Source organism: Hippopotamus amphibius, chromosome 6 (genome assembly GCF_030028045.1).
Source record: "Hippopotamus amphibius kiboko isolate mHipAmp2 chromosome 6, mHipAmp2.hap2, whole genome shotgun sequence".
NCBI classification, from domain to species: Eukaryota; Metazoa; Chordata; class Mammalia; order Artiodactyla; family Hippopotamidae; genus Hippopotamus; species Hippopotamus amphibius.
Genome location: NC_080191.1, coordinates 7431547 through 7457229, shown reverse-complemented (window position 1 = coordinate 7457229; position 25683 = coordinate 7431547). Strand labels below are relative to the sequence as shown.

The window sequence follows — 25683 nt, the reverse complement described above, 5'->3', positions numbered from 1 at the left end:
ATATAATTGGTGTCCTTGTAAGACGAGACACAGAGACAGAGAGAAGATGGCCACGTGATGACACAGGCAGAGACTGGAGTGATAGTGCGGGAAGCCCAAGGACCACGGGCCACCACCGCAACCCAGCAGCGAGGCGTGGGACAGATTCTTCCTCTGAGCCCCCAGAAGGGGCCAACCCTGCCGACACCTTGACTTTGGACTCCTGGCCATCAGACCTGTGAAAGAATACATTTCTGTTGTCTTAAGTCATGCAGTCGGTGGTACTTTGTTATGGCGGCCCTAGCAAACGAATACACCCACCCACTATAAACAACTAGAAACGTGGACAAAATGTATCAAACAGTTGTTTGCAGGTATTAGACAACTGTCAGCACAGGCCGACGATTTGTGGGGAAAGGCACATAAAGGGACTGGGACGGCACCCTTGTGGACAGCCAGCGCAGGCACGGCTAAGCTGGAAAGTTCTGTGTTTGGGTGCCCGGATCCCTACTGGATGGCACCTCCCGTGGAGTCGGCAGCTGGTTATCTAGACCTCTGTCTTCCGGCTGAGCCCACACAGTGTTGTTCCGACTGAGCCCTCAGTGAATAAGTGCGGCACCCTCTTGGACCGTGTTTCCCAAGCTCATCCTGCGGTTGAAGGTTTGGATCCGTGACAGTGCTTCTAACCCTGGCTGGACGTAGAACCACCTGAGGAATTTTCTCAGCGTGTGGATGCGGGGCCCCATCCCAGACCAGTTCAACTCAGGTGTAGGCGGGAGGCGGGATCCTAGCATTGAGGGTTTTTAAAACATCCCCAGGTAACTCTGTCATGCAGCCAAAGGGGAGACCCACTGATCTGTATCTTACTTCCCAAACCGCTTTGAACAACCCTCCTAAAACCTAATGTAAACAGATGCTTTTTCACGTAGGCATCAAGTCATTCCTCTACTATAATGTAAGTGCATTCATCCTTGAATTCGCCCAACCAGGTGGACCTTTTGTTTCATGGCTATTGTCGTGTTGGTGTCCTCCCAGCCCATTCCAGGCACTTTTCCTCAGAGGGCCACACAGCTTCCTGATGCTGTGCAGTGATTGCCTGGAGTGACTGTAGGGCCTCCCAGCCACTATGTGAAATCCAGGCGTACTAGTTTCCCAGGGCTACACAACAAAGCACCACGAACTGAGTGGCTTCAGGTAACTGACATTTATGCTCTCACAGTTCTGGAGGCCAGAAGTCCAAAATCAAGGCTTCTGCAGGGCCAGGCTTTCTCGAAGGCTCTAGGTAAGGATCCTTCCCTGCCTCTTCCTGGCTTCTAGTATTTGCCCGCAATTGTTGGCTTGTAGGTACATCACTCCAGCCTTTGCCTCTGTTGTCACATGGCCTTCCCCCTGTGTCTCTCCACATTGCGTTCCCTCTGTGAGTGTCTACTGTTGTGTCTATTCTACTCTTCTCCTAAGGATGACACGCATTGAATTAAGGCCAATCCTACTCTGGTAGGACCTCCTCTTAATTTACATCTCAAATGCATCTGCAAAGATCCCATTCCCAAATAAGGTCACATTCACAAGTGCCAGGGTTGGAACCTCAACATAATCTTTTTGAAGGACACAATTAACCCACACCACCAGGAAGACCACATGTGTGCTGACTGCACCTGGCCAGTGGGACTTGGCTATCTTTGCTTGAAATTAACACCTCCACCTTTCCTCTTGGTTGTTTTCTCTAAGCACAGGTCTGTTGGCTATCCAGGCAGAGTGCTCTGTCCTTGCAATTCGAAGTGTGGTCCACCCTCAGGCAGCATCCACAGCACTTGGGAGTCTGTTAGAAATGCAGATTCTCAGGTCCCACCTTACACCCATTGATTTGGGAATCTGTAGTTTAACAAGATCTCCAGGTGATGCATATACACTTCACATTTTGAAAAGCAGTGCTCTAAATACCAAAGACTTGTCTACACTGGTGAATGATTCTGGTTGCTGTGAACACAATGTCCTTTGTTTAACTAGGAGAATGAACCATGAAACATTCTTAAGAAAAGTATCTTTTTTTAAATTTTTAATTTTATTTATTTACATTTTAATTTTTTAATTTTTAATTTTTTATTATTTTTTTATTTTATTTTTTATCTTCTAATTATATTTTGAAAAGTATTTGAAATAAAAATGTTCTGAAGTTATGCTTTCAAGCTCTCTGATTAGTTTCATCAAAACTACTCTAACCAAATCTGAATTATCAAGTATTTCATTGTAAGAAAAATCTTCCAATGGAATTATCTCCAGCCTATATCACCCGTCTGGAGGGAGTGAGGGAAGAGGATGATCAATACAGAAAAAAAATTTTTAAGATTTTTTTTTGGTTGTCATTTTGGAGGAGAACCACAAAATAGCTATTCTCAAGTGTCAGACAGTTATTTTACCTAGTCCTAGCTAGAACACTGGATAGATGTATTAGGGAGCTAGTTTTGGGATTATTTATTACAAACAGTGATTTCCTAAGAATAAGAGCTGTTAAAATCCAGAAGAGACTGCCTTATGAAACTGGGAAATTCAAGCTTGAACATTTGTGATTGGTGAAGAGAAAAATCTTGCTCTGAAAAGACAGATTAGGTAGCTTCCAAGGATGTTTCCAACTCAAGATTTCATGTTGTTGCAAAACTACTCTGCAACTGTAAACTTCCGAAGGATGACTCTTTACTTTTTGAAACTCATTTCTGGCCTTTTGTTATGAGTCCATTGGCTTGAAATCAGAGTCATATCTTGATAAAAATCTGTGCTTTAAACTCTATTTCAGTATTTATCCTGACGACTGTCTTACTTCAACCGGAATAATGTTAGAGGCTTTTATTTGTTGGTGTGTAAGCCTATGGACACGGACAGCCCAAAGAGCCATTAAAAGTCTCCACTGTCAATATAAGAATCCAGGTTATTTCTAGTCTTTCTAATACTTTTTGTCACCTAAAGCCTCACATAACATGAGTTAACATTGCTTTTATGCCTCATACTGAATGTATATTTTATATAGTTTTTCTGCTTTACTTGCATCTACTTGGGTTGTCTCTCTTTGCCACATCTGTTACCCTTTAAAAAAAAATCTGCCTTTTGATGCTTCTTGAAGTCTATTTATACCACAGTAATTGTTACCTTAGGCTTCGTTCCCCGATTGGATCCATCCATTCATCCATCCATCCATCCAGTTTATTTTTTCAACAGACATTTTACTGAACATGTACTATGTGTAGGATCTTATTCTAGGTGCTGAAGATACAGTGATGGCAAGAAATATTGCCTGCTCTTGAGAAGGTCACAGGGTAAGAAATACACATCATTAACCAAATGTAAAGATGTAGATAGAGCTAAGCTAAGGGTCTGCCCGAGATGTTACAGGCGCCTTCTGGGGAGCACCTCACTGTCAGCGTGGGGCAGGCTGGTGCTGAAGCTCAGAGGAGTCGCCCCAGAGTGGGTGGAAGACCCCTGAACTGCATTTGGGAGGAGAAGTGACACTGCCACATGGAAATGGGGAGCTGAAGCCCCTAGCAGAGGGCACAGGAGCTCCGTGGTTGTTCCTCCCTGGTTCCTGGCTGTGTGCAAAGTCTATGCTTATTGATTTGAAGGGATCTGAAAATACCTTAGGAACTGCAGCTTCACAGTTCTCTAAAAGTCACACCTGGACGTCTGAAAGAGAAGCGAAAGGATGAGAATCAGGCAAGTCTGTGGCCATTTTGGTGGGGAAGTGACAGAACCTTTGGGCCAGCAAGAAGAGCGGGCTCTCTCAGAGATTTCATTTTTTAAAGCCACCTGTTCCTCACATTGGCAGGATCCTGGAGAAGCGGACTGAGGCGTCAGAGCAGAGATGAGATGTGGGCTCTCTGACATTCACTGCCTGTGCTTCTAGAAGGAAGCTTGCAGAAGGACAGCTCTTCACTGTGTGGATTTCCACTAATGCATCTCTCACCCTCCAGAGTCCAACTTGTTTTTTGTTGGAGGCCACTTCCTTTCCCTTTATAAGTTTCATTCACACTATTCTAACCATTGGGAAAAAGAGCGAAAGTAATATTTTGTCCTTTGTTTAATGATCCAGAGCCCAGGGGTGGGGTGGGGGTCTCATTAGATCCTTCCTTTGCACAGAAAAGCACCTCTGAAATAAGGGATGATTTGGGTCCTGGTGGAGAAACAAGAAAAACAGTCAAATCACCTCTCAGAAAAAAACCAAGGGAGATTGTATCTAACTTTCCACTATTCAAAAGAAAAAGACCAACCTTAAATGTTTCAAGGACTATTTAAAAAGTGTGGCAATGAATTATCTCGTGTATGTATCCAGTTTCTTGTGTGCTTTCCTGGTAGGTAGAAACAGATGTCACAGTATCCTTTTGAAACAAACAAACAAGCAAACCACCATGTATGAAACACGGAGCAAGGTTTTCATGGCTCTGTCACTTAGTGGCCTTTCTCTGTGTGTGCTGCAGCAAACAGGAATCAACCCCTCCGGCCATGAGCAAATTGGGAGGTATGCACTCTTGTCTTTCTGCCTCTGCAGAGCTGCTGAGGAGCCACTGGAGAGTAGAGGGCAGGGCTGGTGAAGAATCGGGGTGGAAAGCTCACGAATACCATAGGGAAGGCAGAAACGTATTCTAAGTAAAATACAGCCCCATGCTCATAATAATTAAAAACCCACAGCCTTAGAGGTTTTGTTGTTGTTGTTGTTAAACAAAGACATAACCCTATTTTACAACATAGCTCGGCACAAACATTCTCTTTAAGTTATCTTGCCACAGAACCATGAAATTAACTTCCTGCTAATACGCTAGCCGTGAGAAGATGCTAAGGCATTGTAATGATGCCCTTAACACTGATACACAAATAGATACAGATACACAGACAGAGAGATATCTATACCTATGCTGGTTTAAGACTTCGTCATCGTGGTATGGTATCGTGTATCAAAATTGGGCCTGAAACTAGTGGTAAGCCAAATTAAGAATGTTCTGTAGTTTAACCTGAATTGGTCCTTTGGTAGAACTTTAATTGGGCTTTTGTAACTCATTTTAAAGTAAAGAAACAACGAGGGCTATGTGAATTCAGTCTCGGGGACAGAGTGAGAGGCGATCCCCTGAAGATTTTATTTTCACTGTTTTTAAGAACGTGATTAAAGGCAATGAGATCAGCCATGTGCTGAACGGTCAGAAATTTAGAGATGAAAATCTAATTATAATAGTAGTTCATTAATATTAAAAAAAAATCCTATTTCCTGAAAGCAACAATATTTACTGAGTTCCTCCAGTGTTTGGGATGAAACCTTGGTCCCCTCCCTCCAGGACTCTTCCCGTGGTGCTCAGGAGTCAGTGGTGGATGATAGAAGGTGCCTGTCCCAAAGAAGTGGACACCCCAGCAGAGAAGGAGTCTGGGGGCTGGAGGGGGTGGAGGCTGTGAGGGTCTGGGTGGGGGCAAAAATCATGCACTTTAATTGAACATTTAGTACCAGTTAAGGAGGGTTCCTACACATGAAGCCTTAGCTAATCCGCTATATGTACATTCGTTTGATTCCTGCTGAAACAGACGGTACCCTCAGGTGGAAATGAAAACAACAAGAAGTCTCCCTGACACTAGTCTGTGTTTGCTGAGTGTTTCTGTGGCGGGTGTACACATGTGCCTGTCCCTCAAAGTCGGTCATCAAAGCTGGGTGAACACCAGCATCGAAGAATACGTGGTAAAGAGCTATTTAGAGGAGAGGAATCTGTGATTATATAACATGTAAACTTCTAATGTGTCTTCCAAGAAGGATTCTGGCTTGGAAGAGTGTAAAGGAAAATTAGGAAAACTAGAATTACAGAAAGCTGGGAAATACTTTGCTGAGTTCTCTTCGCACAGTGGCCTTGAATTAGTGGGTAAATAAGTTTTTATGAAGATAAAATCAGTTTATCCTTTTTGAACAACTATTTTTAAATCACCACTTGAATGGATGCCAACTCTTAGCCTGCAGGAGTGTGCCTGACTTGTTCCTGGCCTGGGGAGAGCGAGTCACCAGGTGAGAGGTGGCCTCCCAAGAAGCAGGCATGGCTTAGCCTGGAAAAGGGCCGGCCAGGTGGGAAGGTAGTGTGGTGGAACAGAACCTCCTTTTGCACAACCCGAGCAGCAGGACCAGGTATGGAGCATTTGAAGAACTCAGAAAGGTGCATTAAGGACTTTATTGTGACAGCACCAAGATGTCAGTGAAATGAGTTTGATGAGAGTGATGTGTTTTGTTTTCTTTTTTAGCTCTTTATTGGTATATAGTTGCTTTACACTCTTGTAGAGTAATGTGTTTAGAATGAGATTCAGAAAGGCTGTTGTGGCTGCAGCATGAGAAGAGATTGGTTGGGGAGTGAGCACCGCAATAGGCAGGGAGAGCTGGAGACTGTCACCGTTATCCTGGGGAGATGCGCTGGTGGTCTGAGCTAGTGAGGATGGAGAGACGTGAATGGATTCCAGAGGGAAGGAGTTTGATGGGATTTGGACCATCAGTCAGGGGCAGAGGGGGTGGTTGTTCAGAGTTCTCACTGGGTGAAGGGTGCTACAAGTCAAGTCAGAGAACACAGGCAAGGAGCAGGTGTGAGGTTGGCATGGGTAAGAAGGAAGTAAATTCAGATCTTGAAATCTGGGTTACTGAATTGCAGAAATGAAGTGGCATAGAACAGGAGAACAAAGACAAAAAAGGCTGATACCGGACACAAAACTAAGTTGAACGAAGAAAAAATTCCCAGCACTTAAATGGAACACTTATTGCTATTGAACTTGGGTCTCTACTTGCCTCACATGATTAAATTTCTTTGATTTCTGATAAAGTAGTACCTTCAAGTGGAAATTAAAACAACAGCAAATGATACATCTCTCAGATGCTGGTCTACATATCAGATATTATGGATTTACAAGCTGGGAGACCTGAGGACAGGCCCCAGGTTGACTGTCTTCAGGAGTTATTTGTGAACCATGACTTATTCAAAATATTACAATACTTAAAGATGCGTTAGTGAGAATAAAGTTAAGTGATTTGGTCACACCACTATGACCAAAAGAAAATTTGAAATTCAATAAGTAAGAATTTATCACAGTTTTCTTTTGAAGTAAGAAAATCATGACCAAATGAATTAGATAAGAGTGACGTGTTTAGATCGATTCAGAAAGGCTACCGTGCCTGCAGCGTGACCAAACCATTTAACTTTATTCTGACCAATCTGTGTAAAATAGCATTGTCCCCTCCAAACTCTTTCAGGCTTACTTTTCTCGATAGTAGTTATCACCTGATTTTAAGCTAAGTAATTACTTGTTTGTTTTTCTTGTCTCTCTGCCCCTCACTCAGCTAGGATGTTAGCTCTTTGTTTTGCTTACTCACCACTGTATCCCCAGCTTCTAGGTTAGTTCCTGACACATATATGCATTTAATAAGTATTTGTTGAATAAATGTTGTTCAGTGAATAAAATGAATGTCAATTTGGAAATTCAGCGCTATCAGGTCATACAATAATAGACTAGCTTAATAAAGAAAACAGACTGAAAAAGTTCTTCAACTACAGAGAAATTTCTGTAACGTACTTTGAGTGCACTATAGCTGATTTCACATATATATATGTGAAATCCACGAATATGTATATACAGTATAATGTACTTTTGAACGCGATATAGCTACCTGACCTTTAAATACAATCATACTTAAAATTTTCCTTCTTGGCCACTTTTCTTACCAACGTTTAATCAAAACGTGTATTTTACATATTCAAGCTCCACCGAAAAAGCTTTGAAAACCAGCGCATTTGAATGAATAGAAATGTACTTCCTTTTAATTAATGCTGTTTTTGAATTAACTCTGGACTTCGCCTTAAGGGAAATTTCGTAAATATTTGCAACTTAAAACTTTAACGCCTCAGATGCTCTCTGAATAAATGATGCGGTGACATTTCAACAGTATTTCTATAACTCTGAAATAATCTCGAGAACTGTTTTCTTTTTTTCTCTGAGCGTAGGAGCACTCCAGCCCGAGTTTCTGGAAGAGCAACACCCGCTCCTGTGCCCCTGAGGTTGGGTGGGATCGGTGTCCTCGCCCGCCCCGCGGACAGCAGGCTGACTTTAATGTTGTGCGTCTCCAGAGTCCTGGTTCGCACAGTCTCAGAACCCGAGTCTCAGGTGCGCGCGGAAGCGCGCGGTCTCCCCAGGGCGCACCCCCAGCCCCCCGGACTCGCAGGTCTCCCGAAGCCTCCACGCCCGCGCGGGAGCTGTGAGCCCGGCATCCAGCCCTGCGTCTGAGGATGGCATCTCCGTCTGGCGACGATCCTCTCGCTCAAGTCTACAAAGCACTTAAAAGTCAGGGATCGCCGCCCAAGCGAGGCCACGCAGCCCTTCCCGGGTCCTCCGTGCCCGCCCACCGGGACCACCTGGGCGCTCCGGCGCGCACAGCCCGCGGCACGCTCCCCGCCCGCGAAACCAGACGGCGGCGGCGGCGAGACCCGGCCCCCGGGGGCAAGGCGCCGCTACCGCGCGACCTGCTCGCGGCCGGCCGCCGGGCCGCCCACGCCTCCACCCCTCCCCTTCCCTCCTGGCCTTCCCCGCCGGTCCGCCTCGGCGCTCGCCGCCGTCGCCGCCGCCCTGGGAAGCTTGTCCCTCGCCGCCCGCCGTAGCCCGGCTCTGGCCGGGCGCCGTCTCCAAGATGGCCGCGGCGCGAGCGGCTCCCGCGGCGGGCTAGACGCGGAGGCGGAGTCGAGTCGCTCCCGCAGTACGGGGCTCCGGACCCCGCGCCAGGCTGCAGCTCCCTGCTCGCCGCGGCCATGCGGGGCTCCGTGCACGGATGAGAGAAGCCGCCGCCGCCGCCGAGCTGGTCCCCTCGCCCGCCTTCGCCGTCACCCCCGCCGCCGCCATGGAGGAGCCGCCTCCGCCGCCGCCGCCGGAGCCCGAACCCGAGCCGGAGCCCGAGCGCTGCCGGGTGGCGAGGTGAGGGGGGCGGCCGCGGCGGGCCCGGTGCAGAACGCGGGCCTCGGCCCGGCCCGAGCTCGGCCGGGGCCCCGAGGGGGCGTGGGGGGCCCCTGCTTCCCGCCAGGTGGTGCGGGAGCATCCAGCCTGCCGGGCCGGAGGGGCGGGGTGCAGCCCTGGGCGGAGGGCGCGGCGGCCGGCGCGGCCCGGGGACCCCTGCCTGGGCGCCGCGGGCCCGGCCGAGCGCGCAGCCCGCCGGCCCTCCCTGCAGCCGCGCCGGGAGGGCGGGGGGGCTGGAACGGAGCGGGCGCCCCCGGTCCTGCGGGACGGGGACCCCCCCCCCCCCCCGCCACGGCTTCCGAACCGGGGCCGCGCTGGAACCGCGCCCCTCGCTCCTACGCGCATACGCTGCTTCCCCTTCGCCCCCGTTCGAATAAAGAGGGAGACGGTCGTGAGGCGGATACACACGGGCCGTTTCCTCTTGGTTCCCCTCCTGCCCTGCGCTTGCCTCCCCCCGAGAGTGTCTGCTGTCTCTCCTGGGAGAAGCTGCATGCAGGCTGCGCGAAGAAGTTGGTTTCTCTTTCTGAGGGCGCCTTACCGGCCTTCAGTAGCGGCGTTGTGCAGATTGTTGCTCGCACGTGTACATCAAGGAAAGGACTGATTCGTCCAAAACTTTGCTCCCTCAGGAAGCTCTAAGATGGAACTTTGGTACCCAAAGCATTCGTTGCGTTCTGTTCCCTAGAGGCTTTATTAATTAATTGGTATGTCATTTTTTCTGATTGGGAGATGAAATTCACCGTAACTAAGAATTTCCCTCTTATGTGCCTCTGTTTGTATGCGCAAATGCCCTCTTAGCCCCGGTCCCTTGCATCCCAGTGTGAACTTGCAGACTGCTGCCCCCTGTCCCCTGTAATGAAAATACTGCCACATCTCCTCTTGCATCTTACTGTCTTGCTCTGTAGTTGCAAGAATAAGGCAGTTAAGTGTCCTCTTTTCTTTTTCCTCCTTAAAGAAATTTTAAACAAAGTTGGTAGTTGTTTAGAACTGAATACAGGAGCCACATTCGTGCTTGTTATGGCCCGGTCGGCCCAAACAGATTTATTTTGTTTTTGTAAGCTGTGAAGAAAGTCCTTCTTCATTTTCCTTAATTCTGAGGTACTTCTGAGATACTCTTGTGAACTTTTAGGGAACAGCTTCTCTAAATAGTGGTACGTGGTGTAATGAGAATTCATATTGGTCCTTTGGAATATATCTAACACTTTTAGAACTTTTGCTAGACAGTTTATTATGTAAATTTGTTAGTAGATTCATTCTTCGAGTACTTTGACTCCTTTAAGGTTTTCTTTAAAAATAGTAATAGTGAACACTTACTAATGGCTTAAAATGTGCCATTTCCTTTGCTTCTACTAACCCATTTAACCTTGACCGACAGCCTTATCAGGTACCTACTGTCTCTTTTTAAGGTGAGGAAACTGAGGCACAAAGTTAACTGTGTTTTGTCCAAGGTTTCACAGCTAGTGGTGAACTCAGGTCTAGCTGCATGTTCCCTGCCCTTAACCGCCATGAAGAAGAGATGTGATTTCATTAAACAAACGGGCAGATCAGAAGTTATAATTCTGTATAATTATACTCTGGGAAAAAAATGGATGTGAATAGCCTTAGGTAAAAGTAAACGGAACAGAGAGAATTCAAAATGTGCTGTAAAAAATGACTGTTTCTCTAATGATAAAAAAGAAACCTTGAGTTTTCAGCCAGGTTTCTGTCTTTGTTAGAGTAGAAATAGGTCAGGATAATGGGCTTCATCCAACTTTAAGTGAACAGCAGTGTACGGAACAAGAAGATCTTAGAAATATTTTTCTTAGCAACATTGCAGTTAATTTTACAGCAGCAAATCGGTAAAGCATTACTTGACAAAGCTGTCATTATTTCTTGTATACACCCTCATTGTCACTACCACCTCTTCAATACACAGAGCTGACCTCTGACCAGCTAACTGTAGATCATTAGTAAAAGATGCTTCAGGGGTTCTGCATTTGTTTATTTGAATTTCTTTTACTTATGTTTATAACCATTTTAAAGAAGTTCAACATGCATTTTCAAATAATGCTAGATGCCACATTTAACGCATTGGAGACCAATAATGTGGCTTGTGCTACTAGGTTAACTGGTTTGGGGACAGACCAGAATAAAGCGCCGTCTGCCATCTTTGTTCATGTACTTGACGTCGATGTGTCATTGATGAGGAAAGCTGGTCTAATGCACAGGTCTTTTGTGGAAGGCAGGCCTGCACACGTTGGCTAGTGCGGCAGGTGCCAGCCCAGCACATCTGCTCAGCGCGTGCTGACGTGAGAGGTATGCGATGACCGAGGAACACAAAACAGGTTGAGAGGTGATAGTGCTCTTACAGTTTTATTGCCTGTTGTCAGTCGTGGATACTTCTTGTCCTTGTTTTTGATAAATAATTCATGATGAGAATAGCAGTTGTTATTAAACTTAGAGATAAGCATTGCTTATAATTTCTTTTTTAAGCTTCTGGGTCAGTTGTAGGAGGATCCTGAGATTATAAGGAGAGCTATTAAAACTAATTTGGAACTGTTTACTTGTGATTTCTGGAATCTGCATTTACAAAAACAGATCTTGGCTGTTAAGGCTGATATGAGACTGCTTCTCTCTGCTGTGAGCTTTCATAAAAATGTTCATGTTAAAAATAGCCACCTTGTTCTCTCATTTATTGACCTGTGTAAAGTACTTGTTACACAAAATAACTTTTTTTAACCAATGACCTTCTTATTTGCTTTGTATAATATGGTTCTTATAAGTTCATTTGAAAAAAATGGGTTTCACTCCTAAAAAGGTACTTGAATATTCTGTCCCTCCTAGGTGATTTGATCTCTCTCTCTACTTGAATGACCCCTTGGAGCCTGCTTGTTTCAGTCTTGACATTGGATGTCACCTATTTGTTCTCCCCAGCGAAATCCACCTTATGGTGCAGCTGCAGGCTCTCCCGGCAGCATCAGTGATGGGCGTGGCTTGAGACTCTTACAAGGGGAGATACCATTGGTAGGGGTGGCTTTAGGCAGAGAAGCAGTGACCACGTAGCAGTAACAAAGGGCTCCAGTGATGGCAGAAGCTCCTTCATGTTCTGAAATGGGGACAGCTCGTCTCTCAAGAAGGACTTTGTGGTTCCCTTTAATTGTCATATTGTCAGAAGTTGCTTCTACTTCCTTCACTTGCGTTCTCTTGGTGTCTTGTAAATCTTGTTCTGAGCCTTACTAAAATATGGGGATTTAACGTCTTGGTTGCTCTCTGGATACATTTGCCTTAATAACTTCCTGTTACTTAATAATTCCTCATTCTTTGGTGATTATCGTTTTTACTCATTGCATTCTGTTGTCTCAGCCTTCTCATTTGACCAGGTGGTATGTATTCTTTTTAGAGACACTTTGATGCTGCCAGTCACTAGGTCATTGGGAGTAATTTCTTTAAAGAGAAAATGGAGGAGATGTTAGAAAAAAAGAGTTTGGCCAGTGACTGCTGTGGGTCTTTATAAGCTGGCATTCCCTGGGCAGGAAAGGTAAGCAAGGTCCAGGTACTGTGCTTCAGCTCCTACTTGGCTTTGTCTGTACCTGGTGGGTCAGTGTATTCGCTTGCCTTTAGAAAGCCAAAGTATAATTAAGAGATTGATTGGTAAGCATGACATCAGTTAGGGAAATTAGTTGATCTTAGTGACTAATGCTGATAGACCTTGCATCTCTGTCAGGCATACCCCCTGCTTCTAGGGTGAGAGGCATGTGACAGAGTCATACTCTTAGGTTTTCATTTCCCTAGACTTCACACAGGTTGCTTTTTTTTTCTTCCTCTGGTCACTGACTTCCCTCATTTGGTTAGGTTATAGTGTGTTTTTAATCTTTAGTCTTACTTTAATTAGATTATGACAGACCTTGCTTTTCCTGCTTTACTTGGAGGTATATTGTATCCTTGTCCCTAAAAGACATCTGTTTAAAAAACCCTCAGTGGTAGATTTTAACTAATGGTTCGTCTCAGAGGATCACCTATCTGTCTCCACCCTCTCTATAATCCACTCCTCTGACTCCGCCCCCCACAAAGAATCCTTTGGCGTAGTTTCTGAAATGGGTGTAGCAAAGATGTCAGTGCTTGGTGCTCTCATAAAATGCTTTTTGACTCTTGTGAGTATTGTGTTCAAAAAAGATCATGATGGTATGTAGTTTTTCTGGATTTAAGTCATAAAATTAAATCTAAAAAATTTAGACCCACAGGAGACTTCTGTGCAGCTATTGAAAACCATGTTTTTAAGGAATAGTCAGTGACATGGGCCAGTGCTCATGATACAATTCCTTCTAGATAAGTCTTCATCAAGTGGGACCTGAATATCTATTTTTAGAAAGATTCTCAGGTACTTCTGATTTATACATACCCACCACTGTGTTCATTGAGAAAAGCAATGTGCAGAAGATGGTAGCCAATATTTGAGGTGGCTGCTCAGCTTGTATATACCTCTCCACCAGCTAAGACTGTCCTGCCTCTGTCTTCCTGCCTCCCACTCCCCCGCCCTTGGCTACCCCTCTCTCAGCTCTACCTCCATGGTATAGATTGGAGCTGCGCTTGGGCACTTGATTCGAGGCAGACCATTCAAATTCTTAGGATTTTTCAGATTTGATCTGTGGAACAGAAAAGTTCTTTTTAGTAACCAAAATGTGTACTACGGAGTCCTGAGCCGAGAGCCAGCTCCCTGAAGCTGTAGTCACCATCTCACAGAGAAGTAGTTTGGTCTCAGACAGTGGCATTGACCCCCAGAGAAAAGCAGAGACCGAGAGAAGTCTTTGACCATTGTCCTTTTATGCTACATTCACCCCCATTTTTCTCTTGATTCCATATGTGAATTGATAAATTCTTTATTTCTGCTTAAACTATTAATAATTTGAGTTGGGCTTCTTAACATCCTTATACTTAGTATGAACCCATTTAAAAAAAAGTTTATATGTGTCTAGAAAAAAGGTTGAAGGGACACACTACTTTTTTCCTAAAGTTTTTTACAATGAATGTTACATGTTTTTATTTTACAATAAAAAGCTAGAGAGCCCAAATTCTTGTACAGTTGTAATTTTAAGTCTCTTTACTTTGTATTATTCCTAAAATTGAAATTGATGAGATTCTATGTTACATAGAGAGAATATTGTTGCCAAATTTTAAATTAATTTGTTTTATTTTTTTAAAATTTTAGTATATATGAACTGTCTGAGCTGACTGTATCCAGCTGGTTTTCTTTAACTGTTTAGTTCGTCTGGGTAACAGAGTTTGTAGTTGAGATACAAACCACATCAGCAGTAGCAAACAGAGGGGTTGCTCTGTGGTGGCTTTTATATTCGCAGCATTTTTACTTCCATCTGTAACTATTCTCAACATGTATGTTGTATTAAAATGCTTTCCCCTTTTTAAGCGGCATGGTTGAAACCACTGTATTTTAAAAGGAACATTATTTCTCTGGAAAGTAGGTGTGGTAGGTACAGTCTTATGTTTCCCACAGACCTCACACTCATGTAATGGAGTGCAAGTTGCTCTTAGATATTTATTCACTAATGGCATAGGCAAAGTGAACATTGGTTTTTGACCTGTGAGAACATTCGTTTGTCATATTTTGTAGACATCGATGGAAGTATTAGTCTCATGGATCACATGGTTGCCAAATGTTTATAAGGTAGCAGCGAAAGCTATTAAGAATATATTAGGCATTCTTTCAAGAGCATTTTATAAGTGGGTTTCAATTCAGTATAATTTCAAAAGAAGTAAGCCTTTTGTGGAGAAAAGTGGGTACCAAGCTTAAAAGCTGGTCAGATTTGATGTTTTCAGTGAGCAGGCTATTTGAGGATACTGCTGAACTGTGGGATGTTCTGAGCAGGGCTCATCAGAGGACAGCTAGTTTAGAGATGTAAAAGTAATAGAAATTGTCAGCCTTTTGAGCCTTTCAGTGGAAATATCTTGTAAGAAAATTTAATACATGCATTATTTTTATTGTACCATAAAAACTCTGAAGTCTTGTTATGTAGGAAGATAAATGTAAGTATAACTTGGTTTTCTCACACAATTTTTAGAGTTAGTGTTTTGAATGCTTAAGTATTTAGTTCTTTTTCAGATAAGGAATTGAGCACTTACTAATGCAAGTCTTGCAGGTGGTAGGACTCTACTCAGTACAACTTTCCAGCCACAGCTTATGGATTTACAAGAGGTTAGAGCCGGAAGGGAGCCTGGAAATCACCTGGACCATGCCCTTCATTTTAGAGATGAGGAAACTGGTCTGCAGAGGCTGTAGCTTCCCCAAGGGCACAGCGTAGGACCCAGGTCTCCAGGCTCTTGCTTCCCGTTCCTTCTGTCACACTGTGCTCCCATTAGGGTCCAGAGCTAAAGGTGCTCTTCAGCTCAGGCCCACACACCAACCATGGAATACTATGTTTTCTGGATTAATTGGACTTTACAGGGTGGAACAGTGATGATAGATTCATTTTCAGAAAAAAAAAATGCAAAAAAGCCACCCAACCCTGAAATCTCTCCCAAACTCATTGTACACAACTTTTTTTCCCATGAAACTGTATTTCAAGTTCACAGAATAAAGAGGAGCCAGTGCTCAAACTGTTTTAGAGATCTTGTTATTTTTTCCTGTGCTCAGTCTTTAGGTCAAGCAGGCAGTAAGGTTGTAATTTCTCTCCTGGGGTGGTGATATTGCAACTCTGGCTGTGATTGTGACCTGTGGTAGGAGATATATTTTACAGCAGTATGTGGATGCTATGTAACTGAGATAAAAATTTATGAAAGTATTTGACCTTGTAATATTTGATCAACTCTGATAATTCTTGTTTTGTTCTTTTCTTTTAAAAAAAATTGCTCATCATGACTCATTAAATTGATTTTATTATCCACAAATGGGTTGTGACCCTCACTTCGAAAAGCACAGCTCTACCAAAATTTAAAAAAAGATGCTATTGTAAATACTTTGTCCTTTGTCCCTTGAGATTGAGTCAGGAGAACAAGCATAGTGCTTATCCAGTAAATGATCAAAAGGTATTTTGAAGACGCTAGACACAGTTTGGCTCCGACCATTTCTTCCTTGAAGACAGCATTATTTCCTAAAGGCAAGAACAAGAATGCGTATTATCCTAGTCTCTCCAGGTTGTTCTCTGGGTTGCTTATCCTTAAACACGAGGGTTGTAAAATGAGTTTAAAATTTAGTATTAATTTTAGAGTAAAATTGGGGTTGGAATATGAGAGTACTTTAATTTGTTCATTTTTCTCTGAGACACTAATATTTAAATTTTTTTTCCAGTAGAGCAGTCCTCAAGAAAAGAAAAGGAACTCATTCTCTCCTGACGTGTGTGTGAATGTGTGTGTGTGTGTGTGTGTGTGTGTTAGAGTACAGCAGTTTTCACTGCGGTGAAGTGTATTTTTAAGAAAAAGATGACCTGGGGTGTCATCTTTTGCCCGCCTTCTTTACCCTGTTAATTCTTCCTCCTGCTCCTGGTCTTCCCTTAAGTATTGCTTGCTTCAATGTCAGCCTTCTCTTGACCTCGTACCCCTTCACCATAGGTTAGAGTAAGTCCTTCTGTTGTAAGTTTTCCTAGTCCTGGTGGTTTTCCACCATGTTCTAGCATCTCACCATTTGTGACTATCTATGTGTGTTAATATTTGTTTATTGTCTCTTGGCTTCAGTGGACATCAGACTCCAGGAGGACATGGTTGTTTGGCTCACTTCTAGGTTGCTGTTCGTGGCACAGTGTCTAATCTTTGGTAGGCTCTCAACAGGTACTTACTTGTTGGATGGAGGAGGCAGTGGATATATTGGTGAGAGCATATAGGTGTTGGTATTAGACAGACAGGCTTTGAATCTTACCTTTTGATTACTAGCCTGTGATTTTGGGGAAGTTATTTAACCTCTCTCAGATTCAGTTTGCTCATTTGAAAAACAAATAATAACACCTACTTCCTAGGTTGTTATTAAATTAAATGAGATAATGGCCTTTTGTATAAAGTGCTCAGTAATTGTTAGCTCTCAATATTACATTTCTTCATTTTATTTTTTTCGCTTAAAGTGAAAAGGGGGGAATTCCATCGTAATTAATTTTCGTAAAAAGCCATCAAGTATGCTTTGAGGCTAGATACATTTTAAAATAGCTGCAGTAATCTTTATTCAAGAAACATTTGTTTTTTTCTGTCTGTTGAAGTCATAGGAGGAAAAGGATTTTGGAACCTGGCTTTTCCAAATTTCCTCTTTTGCTTCAATTGTGATTATTTTGCATATTATTCCTAGGGGTGGTTGGAATTCTGACGTGAGGGTCGTAAGTCACAGCACTAAGATCAGAAGTGTAACACTCCAGATAGTGAATGACTCCTTTAGGTCATCAGGCATAGCTCAGGCTTTTTTTTCCTGAAACTTCTTTTTAGTTGTTTGTTTAGCTTGACATGTCTTTACAACTTAGATTAGTACTGTTTTCATTTTTTAAAATGTTTACATTATGTTTAAGAGTAATATTTTCCAAATTGATCTAGCTGTTGCCTTAGAAAAGGGAATGAAATCACTTTTCTAAATCAGTTAGAAATTTCTGATTATAAAAGCAGCACATGTCAATTGTGGAAAAATCTGAAAAAAGTATAAAGAAGAAAATAGCCAGTCATGATCCTGCCATCTAAAAATAGTCACCATTAACATTTTGGCATATTTCTTTCCTGGGCTTTATCTCTTATCTGTGTGTGTGAGAGAGAGATTTATATATACAAATTACATGTGTGTATGTATATATATATATATATATATATATATATATGTAAATTTCCCCTCCATACAGTTTATCTTTAGAAGCTACCATATCATGTGTACTTTCCCATGTTGTAAACATATTTAATGACAAATAATATTCCTCTTTATTGAAATACTGTAATTTAATTGTTTTTGAATTACTTTGACTAGAGTTCTGTAAATCCTGACTCAGTCCACTGGTGTAATCTCAGAGTTGTTTAAACAGGCCATCAGAAGCCTGTACCTGAAAGTACATGGGAGAGACCTTTTCCATGAGCCCTGAGATGGCCCTTCTTTGTTGAAGACAGGCACCCTGGCCCATAGCTGATGCCAGGTGCTTTGAGGGAAGCAGCCGAGTAAAACAAGCGCCTATCTGTAGGTGATGGAAAACTTAAAGTGGAATGTAGTGATTCTTATTACATAGTATTTCGTGTAATCTCTGTCTGCCAGTGAAGCAGCTGCCTCCTGGCTCCCATTGAGTGTGTTCTGAAGTTTCTATTCCAGGAAACTGCTTGTGATCTTAATTAATTTAACTAGTCCTTTGTTGGACTTTTAGGGTGTTTCCATTTCTTTTGCTATTATAAGCAACAATGTTATGAGCATTCTTTTTTGGCTCAGTCTTTATGTATATCCAAGATATTTTATTAGAATAAAATCCTGGAAATGGAATTGGAATATAAGTATGCCTGTATATATTTTAGGTATAATCTGTTTCTCTCTAAGGACAGAATTTTACATACTGAATTACATATAATAGAGGCAACTGTATAGGCTGTCGACAGAATTTGATAATACAAAGGTGAAAGAGAGAGAGAGGCCAGTTGACTGATTAGGTGGGATTGGTAGATTCCCTCAGGATTTTTTATTTTAAATTTTTGTGTAATATTTGTTGTATAACATAATACAGACATCTGTACGTATGTGAATTGCATAGCTTGATAAAGATCACCTGTGTGAAGAAAGAGCATCCTAGAGACCCCTTCTGCCCACGCAGTCACTCCCCTCCCCTCCCTGTCACCCTAACCCTTAGTGATATTTCACATCTTTCGTGCAACATGATATTCATGGGATTCACCTGTGTTGTTTGGGGTGATAGTGATTTTTTTATTTCTGTTGCTGTAAAGTATTTCATGTGTAAATGTATCACTGCATATTTTATGCACTCAGGGTTTTTTGTTTTTAGCATTGTAATCATTTTAAAGTGTCCAGCGCGGTAGTGTTTAAGTATATTCACTCACACTGTCTTGCGGCAAATCTCCAGAACTCTTCATCTTGCAGAACTGAGATTCTGTCCCCAGTAAATAACAACTCCGCATCCCCTCTTTCCCAACCCGTGGTGCAGGGAGCTTTCTGAGTGGAGATCTCCCTACCCTCAGATTTAGCGAGAATTAGGGAGGCCATGAATTTCATTTAAAGTCACTTTGTGAGCAGACCTTTCAGTACATCCCTGCACAGATTTGCCACTCAGTGGTAGCTAAGTTTGAGACTCCTTTAAGTTTAAGGTCCAGGCCAAGTAGACCTGCTGAAACCCTTGCCTATTAGAATTTAGAGTCTCCATCCTCACTGAACATCTTTCCCGTTCTTGAACATGGTGTCTTCTTTCTCAGCTTCTTGCCTTTGAGTAGATTGGTTCCTGTGTACCAGCTGCCCTTTTCTTTCCTTTCTACTGCAGTCATTTCAGATTTCACTTATCTTTTGAATATTCTCATATTCCCCTAGGCAGATAATACTTGTATTATGTATAAGTGTAGCATAGAGCATGCCCTGTCTTCAAGGAATTTATAATCTAATTAAGGAGAAGAGGTAAGTAAGGTAAATGGAAACTGTAATTCATGGTCTGTGCAGAAATGGTGATAAATTTACATCTCTCATCTCCCTGTGTGCCATTATTGGAATAAGTATAACATGTTTTATATAATGATTACAGTGAACTTGTAAAATAGTTGTGCATTTTTCAGACGGAGAAGGTGAGTCTTTAAGAGATGTTTTAGTTCAAAATACCTGGAGTCAGGACTCATTCATCCTTGTCATACTTCAGAGTCTATGGTCCTCTATTTTATATGCTATCTCCTTGGGCATAAATGTGAAAGGATGTGGTGAATGATTTAAATAATAGTTTCTTATAGCAGTAAGAGATATCAAAAGAATGATTAATTGCCAAGTAAATGATACAGGGGTGAGAAGAGGTCCCTCTAGACTGAGGTGGGCGTGATATGTTATCTGAATATATTGTGAGCATTTGCCATGTTAGTGAAAATATTAAAACATCATTTAAAAATGCCTCTATCATTCCATTTTATGGTTATACCATAAACCATTTAAGTTATTACCAGTTTCTTACTGTTCTAGATAGCACTGCAGTGAACCTCTGTCCGCTCTTCTGGCTGCTCTTGTAAAACCAATTCCTGAATGTAGAATTTGAAAGGAGTTTGAACACATTTAAGAGTTTTGATATCTCTTGTTAAACATTGTCTTCTGCAAAGATTATACAAATGTATAGGCTACAAATAGCCCTTATCTTACTAGCTTTCTAGCTTTGAGTATTATTATAAAAAGTCTTGGCTAATTTAATAGCACAGAAAGATTTATCTTGTTTTAATTTGAGTGGTCACTAAAATATTTAAATTTATTTTGTGAATTATCTTTTTATATTCTTTGTGTATTTTCCTGTGGGTATCTTAGAGCTTTTCTTGCCAGTTTTAATGAGTCTTTTATAAATTAAGGGCAATGTTTTTCTCCAGTTTAACTTTTAATATGGCATAGTTTTTTTTTATGTAATGAAGTTTTTAAAAATAAATTTATTTATGGGCTGCATTGGGTCTTCGTTGCTGCGTGGGCTTTCTCTAGTTGTGGCGAGTGGGGGCTACTCTGTTGCAGTGCGTGGGCTTCTCATTGTGGTGGCTTCTCTTGTTGCAGAGCATGGGCTCTAGGCATGCGGGCTTCAGTAGTTGCAGCACGAAGGCTCAATAGTTGTGGCTCTCGGGCTCTAGAGCACAGGCTCAGTTGTTGTGGAGCATGGGCTTAGTTGCTCCGTGGCACGTAGGATCTTCCTGGACCAGGGATTGAACCCGTGTCTCCTGCACTGGCAGGCGGATTCTTAACCACTGTGCCACCAGGGAACTCCCCTGTAATGAAGTTTTAAATATCCACATAGTTAAATATTTTCTTTCAAATTTTCTTCCATTTTTTTTAAGCTAGGAAGTCCAACACGTAATTAAGGACAGATAATTTCAGACCCATTTTTCTGGAAAAATACCATAAGTACCATCTTCTATGATATTTTGTGGAAAAATGCCATAGCTTACATAAACTATAAGCCATAAAAGAGCTTATAATATAGGTCTTATGTATTTTATATCACTGTAAATCTTGTTCTAGGAGCCATGCACATAGTAGATAGTGAATCAGTATCTGTCAATGGAGTGAATGAGAGTTAATTCAACGAATTATCACTGACAAGACCGATTCTTGCCACCTCTTCCTTTGTATTCTGTTTATGTTCTCATTTTCTGAGAACTTGTGAACTAATGATAAAAGACAAAGGCGTGTCCTTTCTTTTAGGCTCCTTATGCAAGACTTCCACTCCTTTTTGCATTACTGGGTACCACATCTTACATACCTGGTAAGAGCTGTTCTCTTAGAATTGCTTTTTGAATGAGAGTTGATGTAGAACCTGTCATAAGATCCCTATTTCCCCTTGTTTTAGTAGAAATAGGATTGCCTTCTGTTCAACTCCTGCTCCTTTGTTAGTGCCTTTTCGAATTATTTTTTTTAGAGTTTGAATAATAGGTGATTAAAATGAGGTGATTTGGTTATGTAGAGATCTGTATGTACCATACAGTTTCCAAAATTCATTGCTGTTCACAATTTCTTAAAGACACAAATAAGTGAGATAGCCCTTTTTTGGTGCTGAAAGCTTGTATTGACCTTAAATTGTATATATTTGAATTCTTAAGCGTTCCATCTCTAGGCTATCAGAAGGTACTCTTAACTGAAATTGGGATTTACATGGAGAGTAGGAGAACTATAGGAGTAGGAGTCTTCCCTTTACTTACTTGTTTTTTTTAAAATAGCTTTCTGCAAACCAAGAGGTCCCTGGTTCATATCCAAGGTGTCTCCTTGAAAAAAAAAAAGAGAAGAAAAAAAAAAGAAATAAAATAAATTTATTGAGATATAATTCATATGCCATACAATTCACCCATTTAAAGTGTCCAGATCAGTTGTTTTAGTGTGCTCCAAGATGTGTGCAGTCCTCACCAGGTCAGTTTTAGAACATTTTAATCACCTCAGAAAGAAACCCGGTACCCTTTAGCAGCTCCTGCCTCCCAGCCCCAATCCCTCCCAGTCCTAAGCAACCATTAATCTACTTTTTTTTTTAGCTTGTGTATTGCTTTATTTTTCTTCATTGCACACATCATCATCCAGCATACTATGCCTTTTTAAATGAGTAGGCTTTATGTTTAGAATAGCTTAATAAGGTTTACAGAATTTTTTTTTTTTGGTCACGCTGTGTGGCATGTGAGATCTTAGCTTCCCCAACCAGGGAGCGAATCCATGAGCCCTGCAGTGGAAGTGCGGAGTCTTAACCCCTGGATGCCAGGGAAGTCAGTCTACTTTCTGTCTCGGTGTATTTGCCTATTCTGAACATGTTTTATGGTCTTTTATGACTGACTTCTTTCATTTAGCGTAATGTTTGCAAGTTTCATCCATGTTGTACCATGTATCAGTCCTTCATTCCTTTATTTGCCTGAATAATGTTCCACTAAATGCATACACTACATTTTGCGTATCCATTCCTTACTCGCTAGACGTTGGTTATTTCCACCTTTTGGCTAGTATGAGTAATGCTGCTATAAACATACAGGTGTTTATACAAGTTTGTGTGGACGTATGTTTTCTTCTTTCTTGCATATATACCTGGAATTCTGATTGCTGGGTCATAGGTTTTTCCACTTGGCTGCACCAGTTGACGTTCCCCCCAGCAGCGCGTGAGAGTCCTGAGTCCTTCACATCCTTGCCCATGCTTGTGATTATCTGCCTTTTTGATTGTGACTGTCCTAATGGAGGTGAAGTGCTATCTCATGGTTTCGATTTATGTTTTCCTAGTGGTGGGGAGCACCTTTTCAGGTGCTTGTTGGCATTGGTACGTCTTCTTTGGAGAAGTGTGTATTCAGATCATTTCTCCATTTTTAATTGGTTTATTTGTCTTTTTATTATTGAATTATGTTCAGGCATTTAAAGGAGAACATGAACATTGGAAGAAAAGATTAAAAAACCCCAAATGGAGCGTCTGAAGATGAAAAATACAGTGTCTACAATGACAAACACTGAATGGGATTATCAACAGAGTAGGCACTGTAGAAAAAAAATTCTGAACTTATGGACATAGCAAGAAACTATGCAAAATGTAGTACAAAGAGTACACAGAGCAGAAAAAATGTATAGAATATCAGTGACATGTGGGATAACATCAGGCACTCAGCATATCTCTAATTGGAGTTCCTGAAAGAGGAAAGCAAGGGAGGAAACTGAAAAAAATATTTTAAGAAATATGGCTGTAAATGTTTCACATTTGATGAACAAACACTATAAACCCATAGATTCAAACAGTTCAGTAAGCCCCAAGAAAGATAAACACAGAATTATAACTGGAAAATCACTGTTTAAATCTCTTGTTTGTCCATGGTTTCTACCCTTGAATGTCAGTGGTGTAAATAACTTTTTTATTCTTGTAATATTTTTTCTGCTGTGTTCACATCTCTCGTATGTATTATATGAAACATTCTCCTTTTATCTCATTCACCAAACCCTTGTGTTCCATGTTGCTTAAACTTTTTCCCCAAAAGGCTTTGCCTTTGTTGTATTTAGTTGTAGCCTTGATTATGAACCATTTAAGGATTTTTCTAATTATTCCTAAATTAACTGAGCTGTTAAATTAAATGTTAGTTTATTTTAATTAATCACTTTTACAAGGAGTACGGAGGACAGTGTCATTCCAAACATAAAACAACAGAATGTCACAAAGATTGAAAATTGCTGTCTTATTTGGTTAACTTATTGACATTTATGTGATTTAGAAGTCAGCTTTGGGCAAAGCCAGTGTATGTGGTTGCGAGGGGGTGGTTATCCTTGCCTAGTGTGGAAATAGGTTGAGTATTGCTTTGAATTAATTGTGCATCTGATACCTCTATCCTTTGCGTGTCTGTGTAGTGTCTGTCAGGATAACGTATTTTGAAAGGAGAGCCCTGCTAAATGTGTGGTAAGTATTGTCTAGGTTGGTGCTTCTCAACCCTTTTTGTGTCATAGTCTACATTTGCGAGTCTGATGAAACTATGGACTCGACTCCCAAAATGGATGTGATTAAAATTTACGTTGAGTTTTAGGGGGCTCATAGTCTCCATGATTGAGATATGAAGTCATATAGTTTTGATACTTAATTTTTTACGTTCCCTGTATTTTGTACATGTTGCATTTAATTATATACTGTGAGATATTTCTTTCCTCAATCTGTGAGTGGTATTTGTATTTGAAGTACACAGGACTTCAGGCCCCACATTTCCAGTGAATTTCACATTAGCCTTATATATTCAACCACAGTTACCAATTATGTTCTTCTTAGTGAAAAAAACTATAAAATTAAAAATGGGAGCTTTTTTCTAAAAGATGTTTAGATCTATTCAAATTTTTTCTCCCAGTTTATGTAGTTTTTGATTAGAAGAAAGTTATATTTTTCATAAGACAAACTTTTCGTCTTTGTCTTTAATTACATATGTGATGTTGAATGGTGTTTTATTTCTTGGATGTCAGCTTGCCATTTTTAAGGATTTCATAACTCCCAAAGGCATTGCTCCTCTCAAGTGAACAATTCTTTTTTTTTTTTTCCTCTTCCTCTGTTGGCTGCTGGCAGGTGAGTTGGTCTTGCATGTTGGACTAGTGTAGACAGAATAGTTGTTTAGATTGACTTTAAGATTGAATAGTTGAGAAGCCTTGTGTGTGTTAGAAAATTGCATTATCTTTATGCCTGTCTGCTAGTGTAAGGTGATACAGGAGATACTTTGAAGAGAAAGGTCAGTTCACTCATGCCTCTCTCCTACTTAATGCCCTTGGTGGCTGCACCTTTCTGTTAGGATGAAGGGCCGGTGTAATCTGATGACCATCTGTCCCTTGGGGTGCTCTTGTTTGCTCTGCCCTACACTCTAGGCCATCATGGCCTTTCCGATTCTCAAATGAGCTGTGGGCTCGTCTATCTCAGCCACTTTCCCCCTCCCGCTTCTGGTCAGTGCCTTCAGAGCTTCTGAATTTCCATTTCAGTGTTCTTTTTTTGGAGATGTCTTCCTTGTTATCACCCTACAGGTTCTCCAGGCTAGACCCTGTCTGCTGGCATGCTTTGTAATCTTCCTTCACAGCATAATGAAGAACTGAACTTTAAAGACTTGTGTGTGTGTACTTATATGCTAAACACCTAGTTCTTTTTATAGACTGAAAACTTCAGGAGGGAAGGAATGGTGATTCCTTCGTTCAGTAACGTATGTTTCCTCAACTCCTAGCACAGTGCTTGTCCAGTAGGTCTGATGGTGAATGAAGTGAAGGTCTGATGGTGTAGTTGACACACATGCACACACAGTGCAGTATGAAACAATTAGTGTGTATTTTCAACTGTAAATAAATAAGTCATTGGAATAGAGACCCAAGGGAAAAAAAAACAAAAGGGAATGAAATAACACACATTTAAAAATTTTATATCATCTTCTATCTCATCTCTTACACAAAATCCATTCTCAAACAAAGTTAATTGTTGTTAATTCCAAATAACTGGTCTCTAATTTAAAAGACCTATTTTTCTTTCCCTCCAGGGGGTAATCTTACACTTTTTTAGATGTAAACGCACACAGATTTATGTGAAGCAGAAACACCAGCCTGATTTGATGAGTGCTGTGTTAGAGGAATAGTACTTTGGTGTTCCAGGG

General features: G+C 41.6%; 1 protein-coding gene across 10 annotated transcripts in view; it reads left to right on the top strand.

Moving 5' to 3' along the window:
* Positions 1-8630: 8630 nt before the first annotated feature.
* MAP3K4 (mitogen-activated protein kinase kinase kinase 4) overlaps positions 8631-25683 on the top strand; it is a 102657-nt gene continuing 85604 nt past the window's right edge. For 6 of the 10 annotated variants that reach the window (XR_009054289.1, XR_009054290.1, XM_057738688.1 and 3 more), the window contains exon 1: positions 8631-8934. Coding sequence is in view for 6 of the 10 variants with exons in the window: in XM_057738688.1 (XP_057594671.1) it covers positions 8792-8934 (143 nt within the window). In the remaining 4 variants the exon portion in view is untranslated. The remainder of the gene's footprint in view (positions 8935-25683) is intronic. The other 4 variants (XM_057738683.1, XM_057738682.1, XM_057738685.1 and 1 more) reach the window with 3 other exon arrangements.